At 37.2% G+C, this 19,650-nt stretch overlaps 1 protein-coding gene across 1 annotated transcript in view; it reads right to left on the reverse strand.

Moving 5' to 3' along the window:
- The window catches only part of LOC123593213 (complement C5-like), a 37,194-nt gene that overhangs the window by 754 nt on the left and 16,790 nt on the right, over positions 1-19,650 (reverse strand). Inside the window, exons 12-16 of the mRNA XM_045468811.1 lie at positions 12,447-12,509; positions 10,040-10,234; positions 7,116-7,200; positions 5,122-5,195; positions 2,918-3,034 (exon numbers count right to left, since the gene is read on the reverse strand). Of these exons, the coding sequence (XP_045324767.1) occupies positions 2,949-3,034; positions 5,122-5,195; positions 7,116-7,200; positions 10,040-10,234; positions 12,447-12,509 (503 nt within the window). The 3' untranslated portion in view covers positions 2,918-2,948. The remainder of the gene's footprint in view (positions 1-2,917; positions 3,035-5,121; positions 5,196-7,115; positions 7,201-10,039; positions 10,235-12,446; positions 12,510-19,650) is intronic.

Raw genomic sequence — 19,650 nt, forward strand, 5'->3', positions numbered from 1 at the left:
CAAGCATACCTTGCTATTACAAAATTATCTCAGTTGCAGAAAAAAGGAAATTTCTATATTGACAACAGTAGTAGGTGGTGTTTGGGAATTTTTCTGTTTTTCTGCTTCAGCAGTCACTTCTTATTGCCATCTCAGTGCCCGCCACCTGAGTCAATGCTAATAACTGTGGGCTGAATGAACACTGGCAATGAATTTGTCTCTGAGAGATTCCCTCTTTTTACTTGCTTTAATATAGAATGACTTGAAATCCATAACTTCAAGTTGCCATAGTATTTCAAAGAAGTCAAGGAGCTGAGTACAAACCTGAAGGTTTAGTTATGGTGCCAGAATTTGGGGTTGATGTCTAGGTTTGGATCTCTACTACAGGACTTGCTCCAGAGCCCTCACTTCTAATAAAAGCATTAGAAATAAATTAGAAATAAAAGTGGGCACCATAAATAAGAGCAATTCACTGGTTTTGATTCATCTGTTTAATGACCTCTTTCTTTTTTTAGGTAACCATTTATTTAGTGGGTTTATAATTGGGACAGCCAATCAAAAGTGAGTGACCCCATTACTGTTTTTAAAATGGAAATCAATTCCCAAGTAAGGTTAAGTGTGCTTTTATTCTACTTGAGGCCTTAATTAAAAGCATAAATAATACACATAAATCTTATGAATGCTGAACTCTGAAGGAAATGAAACTGAGCCTATTCCAATATATGAAGGAAGAAGTTAAGATCTATGTGAAGCCTCTGTCCAAAAGGCAATTAGCTGTCATTGCTGGCAGGTTACTCAAGCCAGTGAGAATTGTTACCAAATAATGCGTCTCATTGAGGCAAATCGTGCCACTGAAAAAGACTTCTATCTGAACTTTTCTTTTTTTTAAATTTTTTTTTTCAACTTTTATTTATTTTTTTGGGGGGACAGAGAGAGACAGAGCATGAACGGGGGAGGGGCAGAGAGAGAGGGAGACACAGAATCGGAAACAGGCTCCGGGCTCCGAGCCATCAGCCCAGAGCCTGACGCGGGGCTCGAACTCACGGACCGCGAGATCGTGACCTGGCTGAAGTCGGACGCTTAACCGACTGCGCCACCCAGGTGCCCCTGAACTTTTCTTAAAATGCTTTTTGAACAAAAGTGAATCCAAATCTATGATTCTCTCAAATAATTAAAGTATTTAGAAGAATATAATTTATGAAGCATCCTTAATATGTCATCCTGTACATTTATATTTATTTAAACATTCATTCTTGTCCAAGGTGTTTTCACATCCATGATCTCATTTGGGCTTTACAACTCTAAACATGGTGGTTAGGATAAATGTTGAGTTCAGAGAAGCCAGGTGACTTGCTCAGGCTACACAGCCAAGTATGAGCCATTCCTGAGCTCGCATTGAGACCATGCGTTTGTTTGACAGTCGTGCACACGCTCTGGGCAGGCAGGTGCCGAGGATGCAATCATAGAGACAGTCGCTGCTGCTCTCAGGGAGCTTCAGTGTGTGGACTCGTGAATGAGTCTGCTGGGGTTGGGTCCTGGTTCTGCTACTCACTGTTTGACTTGCACAAATTAATCGCTGTGTGCCTCAGTTTCTCTATCCGTAAAGGGAGAACAAATGAAATATCTACTTCATAGGGTTATGGTGAAAATTAGGTAAATGAATTCTTACAAAAAGCTTAGGATGGATCTGACCTTGATTAAGTCCTCAGTAAATGTTAGGTCGGATTAGTAGGAGAGACAGACATTAGCTATATAAGCATGCTTATGAGTGTAATGATAGACTTGAGATAAATAGAAAGGAAAGTAACAGTTCTATCAGGGCTTGGAGCTAATAGAAGGTTCCCCAAGAAAATGGCTCTCACTGCAACTCTGAAAGACAAACTGGTGTTAACTATATGGTCATTCCAGACTGAGATTTGGGGTTTTAATTCCTGGATTACATATTCATTTTTAAATATACTGCAACTCTTAGTACAATTTATTTAAGACCAATTTGTTGATCTAAAGCATATGGAATCGATTATTTTCTATAGTGAAAAGAACACAAGCCTAAAAGTCAAAAGACCAAAGTTCTAGGTTTAGGTCTGCCATCAACTCACTGTAAGACTGGGAAGGGTCCTTTAGTCTGCTTCTGGGAATAATTTAGAAGTTCAAAAGAATGTTTACCTCTAAGCCTACTAGGGTCTGGCCGCAATAAACTGTCCATGGTTTCCCCTTTCCATATGTATGCTGTTCTATCATCATAAAATATTTCAGTCGTTATTTCTACTTGTGAAAATCCTACCCATTCTCTGAGATCCATCCCAAATGTCCAGAGTGATGTGGGGGTGGGACAGAGATGATTTTATCTGCCAATCCTCCTACTTTTACAGAGGAGGGGACTTCCATTGCCCTCCCCAACATTAGCTAGTACAAGAAGACTTTTCTTTGTTTTGAGGTGAAATTCATATAAAATTAACCATTTTTAAGTGAACAATCCAGTGGTATTCAGTACATTCACAATATTATGCAATTACTACCTTTATCTAATTCCAAAATATTTTCATTGCTCAAAAAAACAAAACAAAACAAAACAAAAAACCCTTACCCATCAGGCAGTTACTCCACATCTCTCGCAACCCCCAACCCCACCACTGGCAACCACCAGTCTTGTGCTTCTGTGGATTAATTTAAGGAAGACTTCCCTCAACTCCCACCATTCCCAACAAAAATATGACCTTATTCTCACCTAAACTTCCATTCCTTTTCTCTGGTGATACGTTAATTACATACAACTTGAGAGTCTCTCACTCCTTCTCCCTCACCCCAATCCTCCCTGATGTCAGATCCTTTTGCATTAAGGGCAGTGTTTGTGCCACATTAAAGTGAATTGTGTGTAGTGGATTTACCATCAGATTTCTCAGCCCTTGACTCTGGTGCCACATATTTACCTACTTACTTAGGAACTTGAGTGTGGGAAACTGTCCCTCTTAATTGACTCTTGCCACATTGTTGTCTCCGACCAGGAAACTGTCTTTGTGCACCTGGAGCTGCAGCACATCAGCAACACACAGACCTGTGAGGGGTGACAGCGCACAGAAGCACATTAGGGGGCCCCCAGGGTACTTCTTCTTCTCCAAAATTCTTGTATTTTACTTGGAGGAAGAGAAAAAGACGATATTGAGTTTCCTTTTTTTTCCTCCTATATTTCTCTCTTCTTGAAAGTTCTACTTAGTGATGCTTATTTCTCGAATCAATTAATACTTAGTCTACCACCATGGGCCACTGTTCTAGCTAATGCAGATACAACAGTGAACAAGACAGGCAAAATCTTCCCTCTAGTCACGAAGACATAAACAATATGTGATAAACTATGAGGCAGTGACACATATAAAGAAGATAAGGTCCGGTAGGCAGGTTGGTCAGGGGAAGCCCGGAACCTGTGGCAGAGTGAGCCACGGGGCTATCTGGCGGGCAGGCCTTTGTCTTCAACATTCAAATAATGGCCGTAAACAAAGAGGCTTTATCATGATTATTTGTAAAGTTAAAAAAGTACCCTTTTGGTTATAGGAAAAATCAAACTTATATAAACAGTAGAAAGAATGGCATAATGAACCTCCACGTTCCCACTACCCAGCTCAGTGATTATTATCAACTCATGGCCAGTTTTGTTTCCTCTGTACCCATCTCTCCTGAACTTCCTGAAATATCTTGAAGCAAATCTCAGTATCACGTTATTTTCTCTGTCAGTATTTCAGCATATATCTCTCAAAGACAATAACTTCCGTTTTTTTAACCTCACTGTCAAAAACAATGAGAGTTTTTAGTATCATCAAATATCCACTCAGTGTTCACATTTGCACCATTAGTTTGTGAACTTCAGCCACCACCACCACAACAAAACATTAGTAACTTCCATTAGCCTGAGAATCATTTCCTTAAGGCACTGGATAAGAATATTAAGTACACACGCACAACATTTTTTTAGGCACAGTCTGTTCAGCTCCAGGTATAGGCCTGAATGTTCTTAGCTTGCAATGACTGCTAAGTCAGGGAATGATGACAATGCATCCTGGTGATTCATGTGCACTTTTTCCCCTAACACTTCAATATTTTTGGCCACCATGTAATAGGAGCTGAACACAAGTACATTACTCAGCTGAAAGCAGCCAGCAAACGAGGAACCGAGCGCTATGACACAATGTCCATTTGCCCCACATATTTTCATCTTGGCTCCATTTGGCCATCAGCTTCCCCAGACGTCTACACATTTTTCCATAACTCAGCCACCACAGCCATCCCTCACACAACCTTCTGTTTAGCTACCTTTACTTGTGTTCTTTTTAAAGATTAAGTACTGTATGTACTATAACATTTTCTGTTAGAATTTAATATCTTTGGAACTTTATCAGACTATTGTTCTTTTGTTGCTGTTGTTAGTGCTCTGGTTACAAAATTGCATAGTTTTTTTTTTTTTTTTTTTTTTTTTTAGCAGTCTGTCTCCATCCTATTTTTCAGTGTAGCCAAAGACATTAATACATTATGGAAACCACTTAATGGGTGAAATATTGAATTATAAAAAATGAAATAACATTTTTTTTTAATTTGAGAGAGAGAGAAGGTGTGCACAAATGGGGGTGTGTGAGCTGGGGAAAGGGAGAGAGAGAGAGAAAAAAAAAATCCCAAGTAGGCTCCATGGTCAGGCAGAGCCTGATGTGGGGCTTGATCTCACAACCCTGGAATCACGACCTGAGCTGAAATCAAGAGTCAGATGCTCAACCAACTGAGCCACCCAGGCACCCTTCAAATAAATATCCTTAAAAATAATTTACAAATGATATTGATTTGCACTGTTACCCATAGTTTGAGAGAAAACTCAGTAATGAGTCCTGTTTTTATCCTCCACCTCAACCTCCCAGCAAATCATAACAGTTTTAGGAAAGTAGGAACTTGAAACTGTGGCTCATATAATGATGGCTTACAAAAACATTAAATGAACAAAATATGTTCAAAAACATATAGATAAATCTTTTTCATACGAGCTTACAATGAGAGTCTAAAATATGCTATTGCCAAAGTTCTGGATAAAATGTCAATAAAATGATAAACATATTGCAATGAATAAACTGCTCCTTAATTCAGTATATCATACTAGCTGTTTACCTTGATTTGAGATGCCAACACCTTGAATTTCCCAGGTAGTTAGAGAATCAGGTAGCATCAACTCTATCTGATGCCTAGAAAATAAAATATTTCACAGCTATCACACACAGGTGAGCCTTAGTTAACCTGGAACCAATTTAACATGGTCTATTAACCAGAAATGTTTACAGTTTTCACATATGGGCTCTTGAAGCAAATCACAAGAAAACAAAGTTAAATCAGTGACCATAGGTGGGGAGAAAGTCAAGAAAAGAACAAAGGACAACAAGGGACTCCTACATTCTCAGGATAATTGCCTATACACCAATTAAGTTGAAATATATGAAATTGCTGTCTGGGTCAAGAATGTTTGGTTACAGGCATATACATATGGTTTGGCATAGATTGAATGTTTGCATCCCCCCCTAAATTCATACGTTGAAATATAATCCCCAGTGTGATGACATTTAGACGGGAGATCTTTGGGAAGTGCTCAGGTCATGAGGGTGGAGCCCTCATGAACTGAATTAGTGTCCTTACAGAAGAGGTCCTGGGGAATTCCCTCATTCCTTCTGTCATGGCTATCCGTGAACCAGAAAGTGGGCTCTCACTGAACATTAAATCTGCCAGTGCCTTGATCTTGGACTTCTCAGCCTCCATAACTATGAGAAATAAATGTCTTGTTTATAAGCCACCCAGTCAGTGGTTTTCTGTTATAGCAGCCCACATGGATTAAGACATGGTTCAACATACTCCCATGTTTTATTTTCATTGCCCTACTTTTATAAACTGAAAGGGCTGTGATAAGTTATCAAATTAAAATTATATTATTTTCAGTGAACTCTACTTTTAAGAAAAGTAGAGTAATCAAAAACAATTGAAACAAAAAGGAATTTTCAGAAAATCAAAGTCCATTTAGTCTAAACAGTACATTTCCTAAGTGCCTATCATGTGCATGGCACAGTCCTAAGACTAAATACAGGGATAAGTAACAAGCTGTCTGCCTCAAATAACTTATTCTAGAAGAGGAGAGAAATATGTAAACAAATACATGATCACAGAGGTAATAAGGGCTTCAATACAAGCATGTACAAACTACAGTAAGAACGCAGAGAGGTAAGTATTTAATTCTTTGGGGGCCACTTTCTGGTGAACCCAGTGTCTGAGTTGGTTGTCAAATGTGAAATGCCTTTTGTTAGGAGTGGAGGGTTAAGAAAGAGGATTTCCAGGAAAAGGTAAGAAAACTGCACAGACCAAGTACTGCTGGAGCACAGAGGGCACAATAAAGGATAGTGGCAAGGGCTGCTGGGAGATGGGCTGGAGCCATTGGCAAGAGCAGTGGATGAGAGGGTCTTAATCTACATTGATTTTGCCTGATGGGTCATGGAGAAATGGTTTTAGGTGGGGAAATGGCATGATCAGATTTGGATTTTAACATAATCACATGGATGGCTGTGCTTAGAGAGTGAATCAGAGAAGTGGATAGAGCTGGAATCAGGGAGAGTAAAGGAGGCTATCGGGCATCAGGCAAGTCATGATAACTGAAGAAAAACTGATCATTTCTCAAACATTATGGATAATCGGTTATTTACAGCGTGTGTTTATAATACAAGGAAAATATTGCCTTCTCTTATTTGTTATGTAGATAAATAGCATTGGAAATGCATACCTAAATGGATGATATACATTGTTGGTGTGTTTGTTACACACCAGAGTCTGTTTAGAAGTACTGAAACAACTACACAGAAGTATAATGCCCAGATATCACCCCAAACTACATGCTCAGTATAAGTTCAAGGTAAGTGAAATGGCATTCTTCTACAAAGATCAGTGCTCAGTTAACCCTGCTACTGAGGGAAAAACCAGCCCAATAGCCAACCAAATTAACCTTGATCAAATGTCAGTGCTACCTTTAATAATCAAAGAAACCCTCTGAAGATTGACAGACCATTTATATATCATATTTGAATATTTTTTAAAATTCCTAAGGAAAAGACAATAAAATCTTAGAATACCTTTTAGAGACATGATGTATTTCCCATAACCCGTTTTCTAAAAAAGTGCTTCTTTCAAACATTATTGGGTACCTGCTTGATGCATCTAAATTAAAAATATGAAAACACAGGGTAAACATAACATACAATAGAGTTACATGTTAAAGCATGATGGCTAACTTTAAATTAAATATTTTAATGAATTTGATCAAACATTTAATTTTTGTAATATCAAAATAGGAAAATAAAATCCTCGATTTAAGGTGTCTAATATGCATTACATGCAAAAAGCAAAATACAGAATGGTAACCTCCCATAGGTATAAAACAAAATGTTATACAGAGATACAGCTACAGGTGTAGACATAAATATTTACATAGGCAGAGAAAATTTCTGGAAAGATAAAAAATTTTAAACAATGGCAATGTCTAGAAAGCAGGTAGTACAGGGGTCAGGAATTTTTACCTTGTACTTCACACTCTTCTATTACAGTATTGTTTTTGTAATGAAAACTAGTGCAAATTTTTAATAAAAGGGTAAAGAAGGATGTGCCAAAGCAAATCAACAAAAAAGAAAGGATATAAAGAAACAATAAGGGAGCATATTCAATAGAAAATATAAGAGAACATGAATAAGTATAAACTCAACAAACTTGAGTGGGCTTAAAACATCTCATTAAAAGTTAGACATTCTCAAAACAGGTTAAGAAAAGAAAACTTATCTAGAAACAGATTTAAAAGCTATACAATAGCACCAAGTGATAGAGAAAAGTTTAAAATAAAGGGATAGAAAACCATATACAGGCCAAATACTGACAAAAGATAAGCTAGTAGTTAAATAATAACTTCTGATAAAACAGAATTCAGAACAATTTAAATGGGGTAAAAAAATATTTTATGTGAATAGAGTTACATTTTGCTAAAAAGAAGAGGTAGGCATAAACTATGTACTTAAGAACACAGCTTTGAAGTACATACAGCAAAAACTGTAAAAAATACAAGGAGACACCTGAATCAATAATTCATATGAAAAATAAATGTAGTTAACTTACAAAGTTAGAAAAAGAACAATAAAACAAAAAAAAGTAGAAGGTAGAGATTAATGGACCATATAAAACAGAAAACAATTATAGACGTAATCAACAAAACTAAAAAATTGTTTCTTTAAAAAGATCAATAGGGGCGCCTGGGTGGCGCAGTCGGTTGGGCGTCCGACTTCAGCCAGGTCACGATCTCGCGGTCCGTGAGTTCGAGCCCCGCGTCGGGCTCTGGGCTGATGGCTCAGAGCCTGGAGCCTGTTTCCGATTCTGTGTCTCCCTCTCTCTCTGCCCCTCGCCCGTTCATGCTCTGTCTCTAACTGTCCCAAAAATAAATAAACGTTGAAAAAAAAAAAATTAAAAAAAAAAAAAAAGATCAATATAATAGAGAAAGCTCTGGCAAGTTTGAGAAGAAAAGAGGGCATGAATTAACATGGAAGGCATTATGCTAAGTAAAATAAATCAGGCTAAGAAGGACAAATATCATATGATTCCACTCATAAATGAAATCTAAACAAAACAAAAACAAAACAGTAAGCAAACAAAAAGCAGGATCAGACCTATAAACACAGAGAACAAACTGATGGTTGCCAGAGGGAAAGGAAGTAAGGAGTTAGAAAAAATGGGTGAAGGGGAGAGGGAGGTACAGGCCTCTCCAGACAGGCAATGAATAAGTCATGGGAACACAAGGCAGAGCATAAGGAAAACAGTCAACTGACAGAGGTTTTTTTAATGTTTATTCTTAAATATTTTGTTGATTTTCCTGTAAATTTTATTATTTGGCTTTTTTAAGCCTATAGGTTATATTACTTTCATATATTTTTTAACTAATAAAAATATTTCAATCATATGCATTCATAAGTTTAGAAAGATTTCCCAGCAATATCACTATTATTGAAGATTTAAGATAAGTTTTATATTATAAAATATTTTTCAGAGCTTACTTGTTTATACACTTTTATAAGTTCACGGAAAGGCACAAGGAAGTTATTAAATCCTTTTTTTAAAAAAAGTTATTTAACAAGGAAAAAAATTGTAAGTATGAGAGGTAATAGATGTTAACTGAACTTACTGTGGTAAACATTTCACAATATATACATAATCCAAATGATTACGTTGTACACCTTAAACTTACACAATGTTATATGCCCATTATATCTCAATAAAATTGGAAAAAAACTAAAAATAAAAAATTTAAAAAATAATTTAAAAGTTACTGACTTTTTAAAGCACCAGATTAAACAAACATTGCAATATTTTTCTTAATTATGATCATGCCTTAACTTGCATGATCTGCACAGTAGGGCAGTTAAGTAGAATTCAGATGAAACCAAGGAAAATAGGTGGAAAAGGTTATTAAAATTAAACAAAATTGTAATAAGTTGTACTCATCAGGATTTTCCACGAAACCATGTGAAATTGAAGTAAGGGAAATTCTTCTCTGTATATACTTACTGGGATTTCTTCTACTTCTAAAATTTCTTATTGGTTATGCTTTGTGGCAGAATCAATAATGATATTTTGATTCTTCAAAGTCTCCTATTGTCTTTTTGCAAGATTTTAAGTATCATGTGTGGTCAATGATGTGTGTACAAAATGAGTATCACAGAATCATTCAGTCAAATATTTCCATTTCACAAACCAGCTCTTAGAGGATAAATAACGACCTGCAAACGCTACACACTGAGTTAGTGAGAAAGCTGGTCAGTGGGACTAGTGGGACTAGTGGTATCCAAACTAGTATTATTGCCACTGACCACTCTGTTTTTTTCAAGCCAAATTGGCAGGAGTTCATACTTCATCTTTTCTACATTAAGCCAAATTTGGAAGTACTTCTTCCAATGGCAGCACAGACTCTGCTTGGCACCCTCTTACTGTACTGCACACAAAACAGGAGCGCTTAACATACCACCCCTTCCGATCATTACATAGGTGTAAGACAACTCCTCCCGCAGTTGATTTGCCAGCTCACAACACTGAGAGAAAGCTCTGGAACAACGTGGGCCAAGGGTAATCTTTGCAGCTCTCTGCTCACAGCTCTCCTCGCTTTTAAAGGCTCCGTCATAACAGCACTTCTGGATCAATGGGTGTTTGAACGTGGATGCTGAGATAATACAACTGCTCTTAGTCAAGTACAGATTCAAAGTCTTGGGGCTAGACTTACAGGCTCTGGTTCATCTTCCTCCCTGGTACCCCCGGCTCCACCCCCTCCAGCACCAATGGTCAACCAGCCCCTGCTGGAACAGCTATCAGAATAGGAAGCTGCTTCCTCGCCAGGCAACCTGTTCCATTTCAGAGAGCTCTAATTGCTGAAAAACTCTTCCTGACATCTTCTAAATCAAACTCTCACTCCTATTTCTTTATAGGTACTCATAGTATTAATCCTCTTGTGCAGCAAAAGTCACATAACCACCACTTCCTTGAATATTTGAAGACAGTCATCATGACTACCTAAATCTCATCCTTTCTCCAGTAAACATCCCTGAGGCTTTTTTATTTGGACCATGTTTTCACAGGATATGGTTTCAAAGCCCTTGTACAGTCACTCTCCCCTGGACACGCACTCGGCCAAGAAGGTCAAGCCAGCCAGCACAAAGTCTGAGTGAGTGAATAGAAGAGTAAGAACTTTCACTGAGGTTGCCCTCCTGTTTTCTCAAAAACCTCTGAAAGGGACCTTAGACTTGGTCATGTCTTCTCTGTCATTTAGAAAGGAGGAAATAATAGTACAGATAGGGGAAGAGACTTGTCCCAGTGGGTATAGCTGCTAAGAGGCAGAGCCGGGGCTGGAGCTAATAGGCAGCATCATGTAGTGAAAAGGCCACTGGGCCACGGAATAGAAGCTCTGACACTTGTGGCTGCCCCACCTCTTCCAGTCATCTGGACTTTGCAACACAGTTCAGTTTTCAGAAACTCATTTTGCCATCATTAAATGATTATAGTTTCTGCCTAGCCTAGGTCAGAGTGTGGCTTTGGTGAGAAAGAGCTTTAAAAAGAATAAAGCACTGGGGCATCTGGGTGGCTCATTTGGTTAAGTATCTGACTTCAGCTCAGATCATGATCTCGCGGTTCGTGGGTTTGAGCCCTGCATCAGGCTGTGTGCTGATAGCTCAGAGCCTGGAGCCTACTTTGGATTCTGTGTCTCCCCCTCTCTGTACCCCCCCCTCGCTCATTCTCTCTCTCTCTCTCTCTCTCTCTCTCACTCAAATAGGCATCAAAAAATTTAAAGCAATAAAAAATAAAAAGAATAAAGCATTAAACATTAGTTCCTCCTAAGCTAAGTGCTTTACCTGTACGATCTCATTCAATTCTCCTAAGAGCAGAGCAGAGAGAAATTATTTCCATTTAACTTGGCAAAGATCACTTAGCTGTAAGTAGTAAGCTGGGACCCAAACCTGGTCTCTAATTCTAAAAACATTGTTTTATGTGATGCCTTCTAAATATGCTTTTGTGGCAAATCCCTGCTGGAAATGGGGGGGCGCTTTATAATAATGTTATTATCATCATTATTCCACTAATAATATTATCATTATTATTAATAACATATACTGACAATATTATCATCGTTATTATTAAAGCACAATATCTGTAACTCCTTGACATTATTGATAGTATAACTGAAATGTAAGTGCTATATTAAAATCAGTTCTTTCACACGCATCTTCCAAGTGACCCGGACAGGTTATGAACATCCAAAGGATAGAAGTAGTGCCCAGCAGAGCACAGCAGTCACTAGTGTAGTGGGCTCTGCTGTCAATCTGACCTGTGCCACTCACTATCCCAAGATGTTAGACATGTTACTTATTATTAAATTCTCTGGGCCTTGATTATTTCATCTGGAAAATGGAGGTAATAAGAGTACCTACTGCATGAGATTGGTGTGAGTGTTCAAGGAGAAAATCTGATTATGAGGCATCCATAGTGCCTGGCAGGTAGTAAGTCCTCAATTAGCATTAGCTATTATTTCAACCTAAAGTTCATCAGACCTAGCTTTTGTGAGAATGTGGGGGGAAGCAACACATTTAACTGCTGCACCAGCTACTCTGAGAGAGAGGAAGATCTATGAGACAATTAGAAAGCAACTCTATCATCACTATAGAGAATGGCTATGGTGGTGACCTATTTCTTTTAAGTTAAGACTCTGCGAAGTAAAAGTGTGTTAATTTAACCAGTTTGCTTTACTCCTATAAAGAGCAAAAGCTGGATGTGCCTACAGATCTTTTCATCTGGTCTACATCAATTAGCTAGAATGAGAAAATGTAGCAGATCCTGGATCACTTCATCATAACCTCTGAAAACAACATGAAACTTTGGAGCACCTAGACTTTCTATTTTCTCTTTTAATTCTCTTCTTGATCTGGGAATTTTCTCCAACAATCCACCTGTTAAAAAACAGAGAGAGAGAGAGAACATACCTCAGATTAAATGCTTCCATCAGATTATCTAAATTACCAGTTCACATAATGGGCTATGTATATTTTATCAGAGATCTGTTCTATTTCCCACAACAATTCTGATCTGTATACCCGTAAAACAGAGATGTACAAGAGCAGAGTAAGCATATTTTTTGGTAGCACTATTATTATTTGTTCTTTGCTAAAGTATGACCTCAAGAAGCTCAAACATAATAAGACAGAAAGTATCAAATACACACATTTTTAAGGTGTTTGTTCATCTGTTTAAAACACTTAGTGAGTGCCTTTTGTCTCCCAGTTAGGAAACAACAAAAATCAGTAAAATCCTGTCCCTATCCTGGATAACACAAAAATCTAAAGACACGAAATATGGTGGCACAAAAACAGACACTCAGATCAATGGAATAGAGAGCCCAGAAATGGACCCACAAACGTATGGCCAACAAGTCTTTGACAAAGCAGGAAAGAATATCCAATGGAATAAAGACAGTCTATTCAGCAAGTAGTGCTGGGAAAACTGGACAGCGACGTGCAGAAGAATGAACCTAGACTACTTTCTTACACCATACACAAAAATAAACTCAAAATGGATGAAAGACCTAAATGTAAGGAAGCCATCAAAATCCTTGAGGAGAAAGCAGGTAAAAACCTCTTTGATCTTGGCCGCAGCAACTTTTTATGCAACATGTCTCCAGAGGCAAGGGAAACAAAAGCAAAAATGAACTATTGGGACCTCATCAAAATAAAAAGTTTCTGTACAGCAAAAAAAACAATCAGCAAAACTAAAAGGCAACCAACAGAATGGGAGAAGATATTTGCAAACTACATATCAGATAAAGGGTTAGTATCCAAAATCTATAAAGAACTTACAAACTCAACACCCAAAAAACAAATAATCCAGCGAAGAAATGGGCAAAAGACATGAATAGACACTTCTCCAAAGAAGACATCCAGATGGCCAACTGACACATGAAAAAATGCTCCACATCACTCATCATCAGGGAAATACAAATCAAAACCACAATGAGATACCACCTTATACCTGTCAGAATGGCTAACGTTAACAACTCAGGCAACAACAGATGTTGGCGAGGATGTGGAGAAAGAAGATCTCTTTTGCATTGTTGGTGGGAATGCAAGCTGGTGCAGCCACTCTGGAAAACAGTATGGTGGTTCCTCAAAAAACTAAAAATAGAACTACCCTAGACCCAGCAATTGCACTACTAGGTATTTATCCAAGGGATACAGGGATGCTGTTTCGAAGAGGCACATGCACCCCAATGTTTATAGCAGCACTATCAACAATACCCAATGTATGTAAAGAGCCCAAATGTCCATCGATGTATGAATGGATAAAGAAGGTGCAGTATATATACACACAACGGAGTATTACTTGGCAATCAAAAAGAATGAAATCTTGCCATTTGCAACTATGTGGATGGAACTAGATGGTATTATGCTAAGCAAAATGAGTCACTCAGAGAAAGACAAACATCATATGACTTCACTCATATGAGGACTTTAAGACACAGAACAGATGAACATAAGGGAAGGGAAGCAAAAATAATATAAAAACAAGGAGGGGGACAAAACATAAGAGACTTAAATATGGAGAACAAACAGAGGGTTACTGGAAGGGTTGTGGGAGGGGGGAAGGGCTAAATGGGTAAGGGGCATTAAGGAATCCACTCCTGAAATCATTGTTGCACTATATGTTAACTAATTGATATAAATTTAAAAAATAAAATTAAAATTAAAAAAGAATTAAAAAAGAAAGACATGAAATAGGGGTTTCATTCTATTAATATTATAATGTCAGACTGAGTATAAAGGGACTGTTAGGTGCTGAATTCAGTTCTCCTCCACAAATTCATATGTTAAAGTCCTAACCCCCTGTACCTCAAAATATTTGGAGATGAGGTTTTTAAAGAGGTAATTAAAGTTAAATTAGGTCATTGGGTGGGCCTTAATCCAATATCGGGTGGGTCCTTATAAGAAGAGATTAGAACACAGATACATACAGAAGAAAGACTGTGTGAGGACTCAGGGAGAAAGTGGCCATGTGTAAGCCAAGGAGAGAAGGCTTAGAAGAAATCTATCCTACTGACACCTTGACCTTGAACTTCTAGTCTCTAAAAACTGTGGGGGAACAGTTTCTGTTGTTTAACCCACCTGGTCTGTACTACTTTGTTTTGACAACCCTAGCTTTAGCACAGGGGGAGAGGTCATTCTCCAAGGCCAGCTTGGGAATGGGGTTGGAAGAAAAGGTGAAGCTTGAGCTTTTATGGCAAATGATAGGAGAAAGGCATGCCAGGCAGTGATTTGACAGAACAAGACCACCTCTAAGGTCCTCCCCAAGAAGACAAGTGAGGTCTGATCACAGGGCCCTAAAGCAATGCAAGAAAGGAAAAGATCCGGAAGCAGTTTAATCTGACCTAAGACAGACTCTCTTCCTTAGAGGGACTTGGATGCTTGGTGGGGGGGGGGGGGGGGACAGGGTTCATGCAGAGTGCTGACAAGCTTATCAGAAATGTGTTGTGGGAGTAAAGGATGGAAAAAGATATCCCATGCAAATGGTAATCAAAAGAGAGCAAGGGCAGCTATACTTAGACAAAATAGACTAAGTCAAAATTGTCACAAGAGACAAAGAAGGATATTATATAACGATAAATAAAGTCAATCTACAGGAATATATAACAACTAAATATGCATTTAACAACAGAACACCTAAATATATAAAGCAAATATTGACAGAACTGAAGGGAGAAATAGGCAGCAATATAGTAATAGGAGGAGACTTCAGTATCACACTTTCAATAATGGGTAGAACATCCAGACAGAAAATCAATAAGGAAACAGAGGACTTAAACAACACTATAGACCAAATAGACCTAACAAACATATACAGAGCATGCTAACCAACAACAGCAGAATATATATTAATCTCAACGGCACACAATCCTTCTCCAGAATAGGTCATATGTTAGGTCACAAAATAAGTTTTAACAAATTTAAGAAGACTGAAATTATACCAAGTATCTTTTATGACCACAATGGAATGAAACTAGAAATCAATAACAGAAGGAAAACTGGAAAATTCACAAGTATGTGCAAATTAAACAGCATACTCTTGAACAACCATTAGGTCAAAGAAGAAATCAAAAAGGAAATTAGATAATACTTCAAGAAATAAAAACAAAAATTCAACATGCCAAAACTTATAGGATGCAGCAAAAGCAGTACTAAGAGGGAAGTTCATAGCAATAAATGCCTAATTTAAGAAAGAAGACAGATCTCAAATAAACAACCTAATGTTACACCTCAAAGAACTAGAAAAAGACCAAGCCAAATCCAAAGTCAGTAAAAAAAGAAAAAAAAGGAAAAAAAAAGAAAAGAACAAAGATTACAGCAGAAATAAATGAAATATTAAAAAAAAATTAATGAGGGGCACCTGGGTGGCGCAGTCGGTTGAGCGTCCGTCTTCAGCCAGGACACGATCTCGCGGTCCGTGAGTTCGAGCCCCACGTCGGGCTCTGGGCTGATGGCTCAGAGCCTGGAGCCTGTTTCTGGTTCTGTGTCTCCCTCTCTCTCTGCCCCTCCCCCGTTCATGCTCTGTCTCTCTCTGTCCCAAAAATAAATAAACGTTGAAAAAAAAAATTAAAAAAAAAAATGAATGAAACTAAGATTTGGTATTTTGAAAAGATAAACAAAATTGGCAAACCTTTAGCTAGCCTAACTAAGAAAAAAAGAAGACCCAGATAAGTAAAATCAAAAATGAATAAGGAGACATTACAACTAATGCCACACAAATAAAAAGGATCATAAGAGACTACCCTGAACAGTTGCATGCTAACAAACTGGATAACTCAGAAGAAATTAAATGGATAAATTCCTAGAAACATAAAACCTACCAAGATTAAGTCATGAATAAACAAAGGACCAAAAAACCCTATAACTAGTACAGATTTTGGGTCAATAATCAAAAACCTCCCTGAAACCAAAAGTCCAGACCAGATGGCTTTACTGGTGAATTCTACCAAACATGTAAAGATAAATTAATTCCAATCCTTCTCAAACTCTTCTCAAAATTAAATAGGAAGGACACTTCCAAACTCATTTAATGAGGCCGAAATTACCATGATACCAAAGACAAAGACACCAACAAGAAAATAAAATTCCTTGATGAATATAAGTACAAAAATCCTCAACAAAATACTAGCAAATAGAATCCAACAGCATAGGAAAAGGCTCAAACACCACAACTAAGTGGGATTTATACCTGGGATGTAAGGGTCGTTCAACATATGAAAATCAATTAATGTGATGCACGGTGATGCATTAACAAATAAAGAAATAAAAGCTACACAATTGTCTCAATAGATACAGAAAAAGCATTTGACAAAATTCATCATTCTTTCATGATAAAAAAGTCTCAACAAACTGGGAATAGAAGGAAAGTACCTGAACATAATAAGGGCCATATATAAAAAGCCCACAGGTAACATCATACTAAATGGTAAAAAACTGAAAAGGGGGCGCTTGGGTGGCTCAGTTGGTTGAGTGTCCGACTTTGGCTCAGGTCATGATCTCACAGCTCATGACTTCAAGCCCCTTGTCGGGCTCTGTGCCGACAGCTCAGAGCCTGGAGCCTGCTTTGGATTCTGTGTTTCCTTCTCTCTCTGCCCCTAACCCACTTGCGTTCTGTCTCTGTCTCTTTCAAAAATAAATAAACATTAAAAAAAAAAAGAAAAACTTAAAAGCATTTCCTTTAAGATCAGGAACAAGATAATGATTCCTACTCTCCATCATTTCGATTTAACATACTGCTGGAAGTTCTAGCCAGAGTGATTAGGCAAGAAAAAAAAAAAAAAAGGCATTCACACCAGAAAGGAAGAAGTAAAATTGTCCTTGTTTGCAGATAAAATGGTTACATATATAGAAAAAAAAAACTGCATAAAAAACTATTACACTAATAAACTTATTCAGTAAAGTTGCAGGATAAAAAAAATCTACATAATCAGTGGTGTTTCTATACAGTAACAATGAACTATCCAAAGATGAAATTATGAAAACAATTTAATTTACAATAGTACCTCTCCATAAAAACCTTAAGAATAAACCTAGTTAAGGAGGTGAAATATGTGCTTGCTGAAAGCTACAAATACTGATGAAAGAAATGAAAGAAGACACAAAGAAGTGGAAAGACATCCCATGTTCACAGACTAGAAGACTTAATATTGTTAAAATGTTTGTACTACCAAAAATGATCTACAGATTAGATGCAATCTATCAAAATCCCAATGGCATTTTTTTTATAGAAACAGAAAAAGCATTTCTATAGTTCATATGGAAGCACAAAAGACCATGAATAGCCAAATCAATCCTGAGAAAGAAGAATAAAGCTGGAGGTATCACACTTTCTGATTTCAAGTGATATTACAAAGCTACAGTAATCAAACAGTATGATCCCAATATAAAGACAGACATGCAGACCAATGGAACAGAATAGAGAGCCCAAAACCAAATTCATGCATATATGGCCAACTGATGTTCAATAAGAGTGCCAAGAGTACACAATGGAGAAAGGAAGTTCTCTAACAAATGGTGTTGGGGAAATAGGATGTCCACATGCAAAAAAATAAAATTGGGCCCTTGTTTTATACCATATACAAAAATCAACTCAAAATGAATACAGATGTAAGTGTAAGATTTACAACCCCAAAATTCCTAGAAGAAAACATACGGGAAAAGCTTCATGACATTGGTTATAACAATGATTTCATGGATATGATATCAAAAGCACAGCAACACCATTTGCAATGACATGCAAGGAGCTAGAGTGTATTATGCTAAGTGAAATAAGTCAGAGAAAGACAAATACCATATGATTTCACTCATATGTGGAATTTAAGAAATAAAATAGATGAACATTTGGGAGGGGGGCAAGAAAGAGAGAGAGGGAAACAAATCATAACAGGCTTTTAACAATAGAGAACAAACAGGGTTGATGGAGGGATGTGGGTGGAAGATGGGCTAGATGGGTGATGGGTATTGAGGGCACTTGTTATGATGAACACTGGGTGTTGTATGTAAGTGATGAATCACTGGATTCTACTGCTGAACCCAGTATTGCACTGTATGTTAACTAGAATTTAAATAAAAATTTGAAGAAAAAAAATATTTCTGAGGAGCTACAAAATAAAAATAAAACAACAAAAGAACAGCAACAGAAACAATAAACAAGTAGAATTGCATCAAGCTAAAAAGCACAGCAAAGGAAGCAACTAACAGAGTGAACAGACAACCTAGGAAAGGGAAGAAAATATTTGCAAACTATATATGTGATAAAAGGTTAATCTCCAAAATACATAAAGAACTCCTACAACTCAACAGCAAAAAACCTAATAACCCAATTGAAAAGTGGGTTAAGGACTCAAATAGACATTTCTCCAAAGAAGATATACAAATGGCCAACAGGTATATGAAAAAATACTCAATGTTACTAATCAGAGAAATGCAAATCAAAACCACAATGAGAAATCACATCTGTCAAACTGGGTATGATGAAAAAAAAAAAAAAAGATAAATGTTGGCAAGAATGTGGAGAAACTTGAACCCTTACACACTGTTGGTGGGAATGCAAAGTAAGGCAGTGAAAAACAGTATAGAAGTTCTTCAAAAAATAAAAATAGAACTACCATATGATCCAGCAATCCCACTTCTAGATACTTATCTAAGAAGAACTGAAATCAGGATCTCAAAGAGATGCTAGCACTCCTGTGTTCATTGTAACACCCATTCACAAAAGCCAAGGTATAGAAACAACTTACATGTCCATTAACAGAGGAATGAATAAAGAGTGTGTATGTATAGTATTCCATTGTGTGTATGTATATATACACACACATTATATATATATATATATATTTATATATATATATATACATATACATATATATATGTATATATATATACACACACACACAACATATATGTGTGCATATGTATACATGTAATACTATTTAGCCTTAAAAGAGAAGAAAATTCTGCAATATGCACTAACATGGATGAACCTTGAAGATATTAAGCTAAATGAAATAAGCCAGTC

This window comes from Leopardus geoffroyi, chromosome D4, assembly GCF_018350155.1.
Source record: "Leopardus geoffroyi isolate Oge1 chromosome D4, O.geoffroyi_Oge1_pat1.0, whole genome shotgun sequence".
Lineage (NCBI taxonomy): Eukaryota > Metazoa > Chordata > Mammalia > Carnivora > Felidae > Leopardus > Leopardus geoffroyi.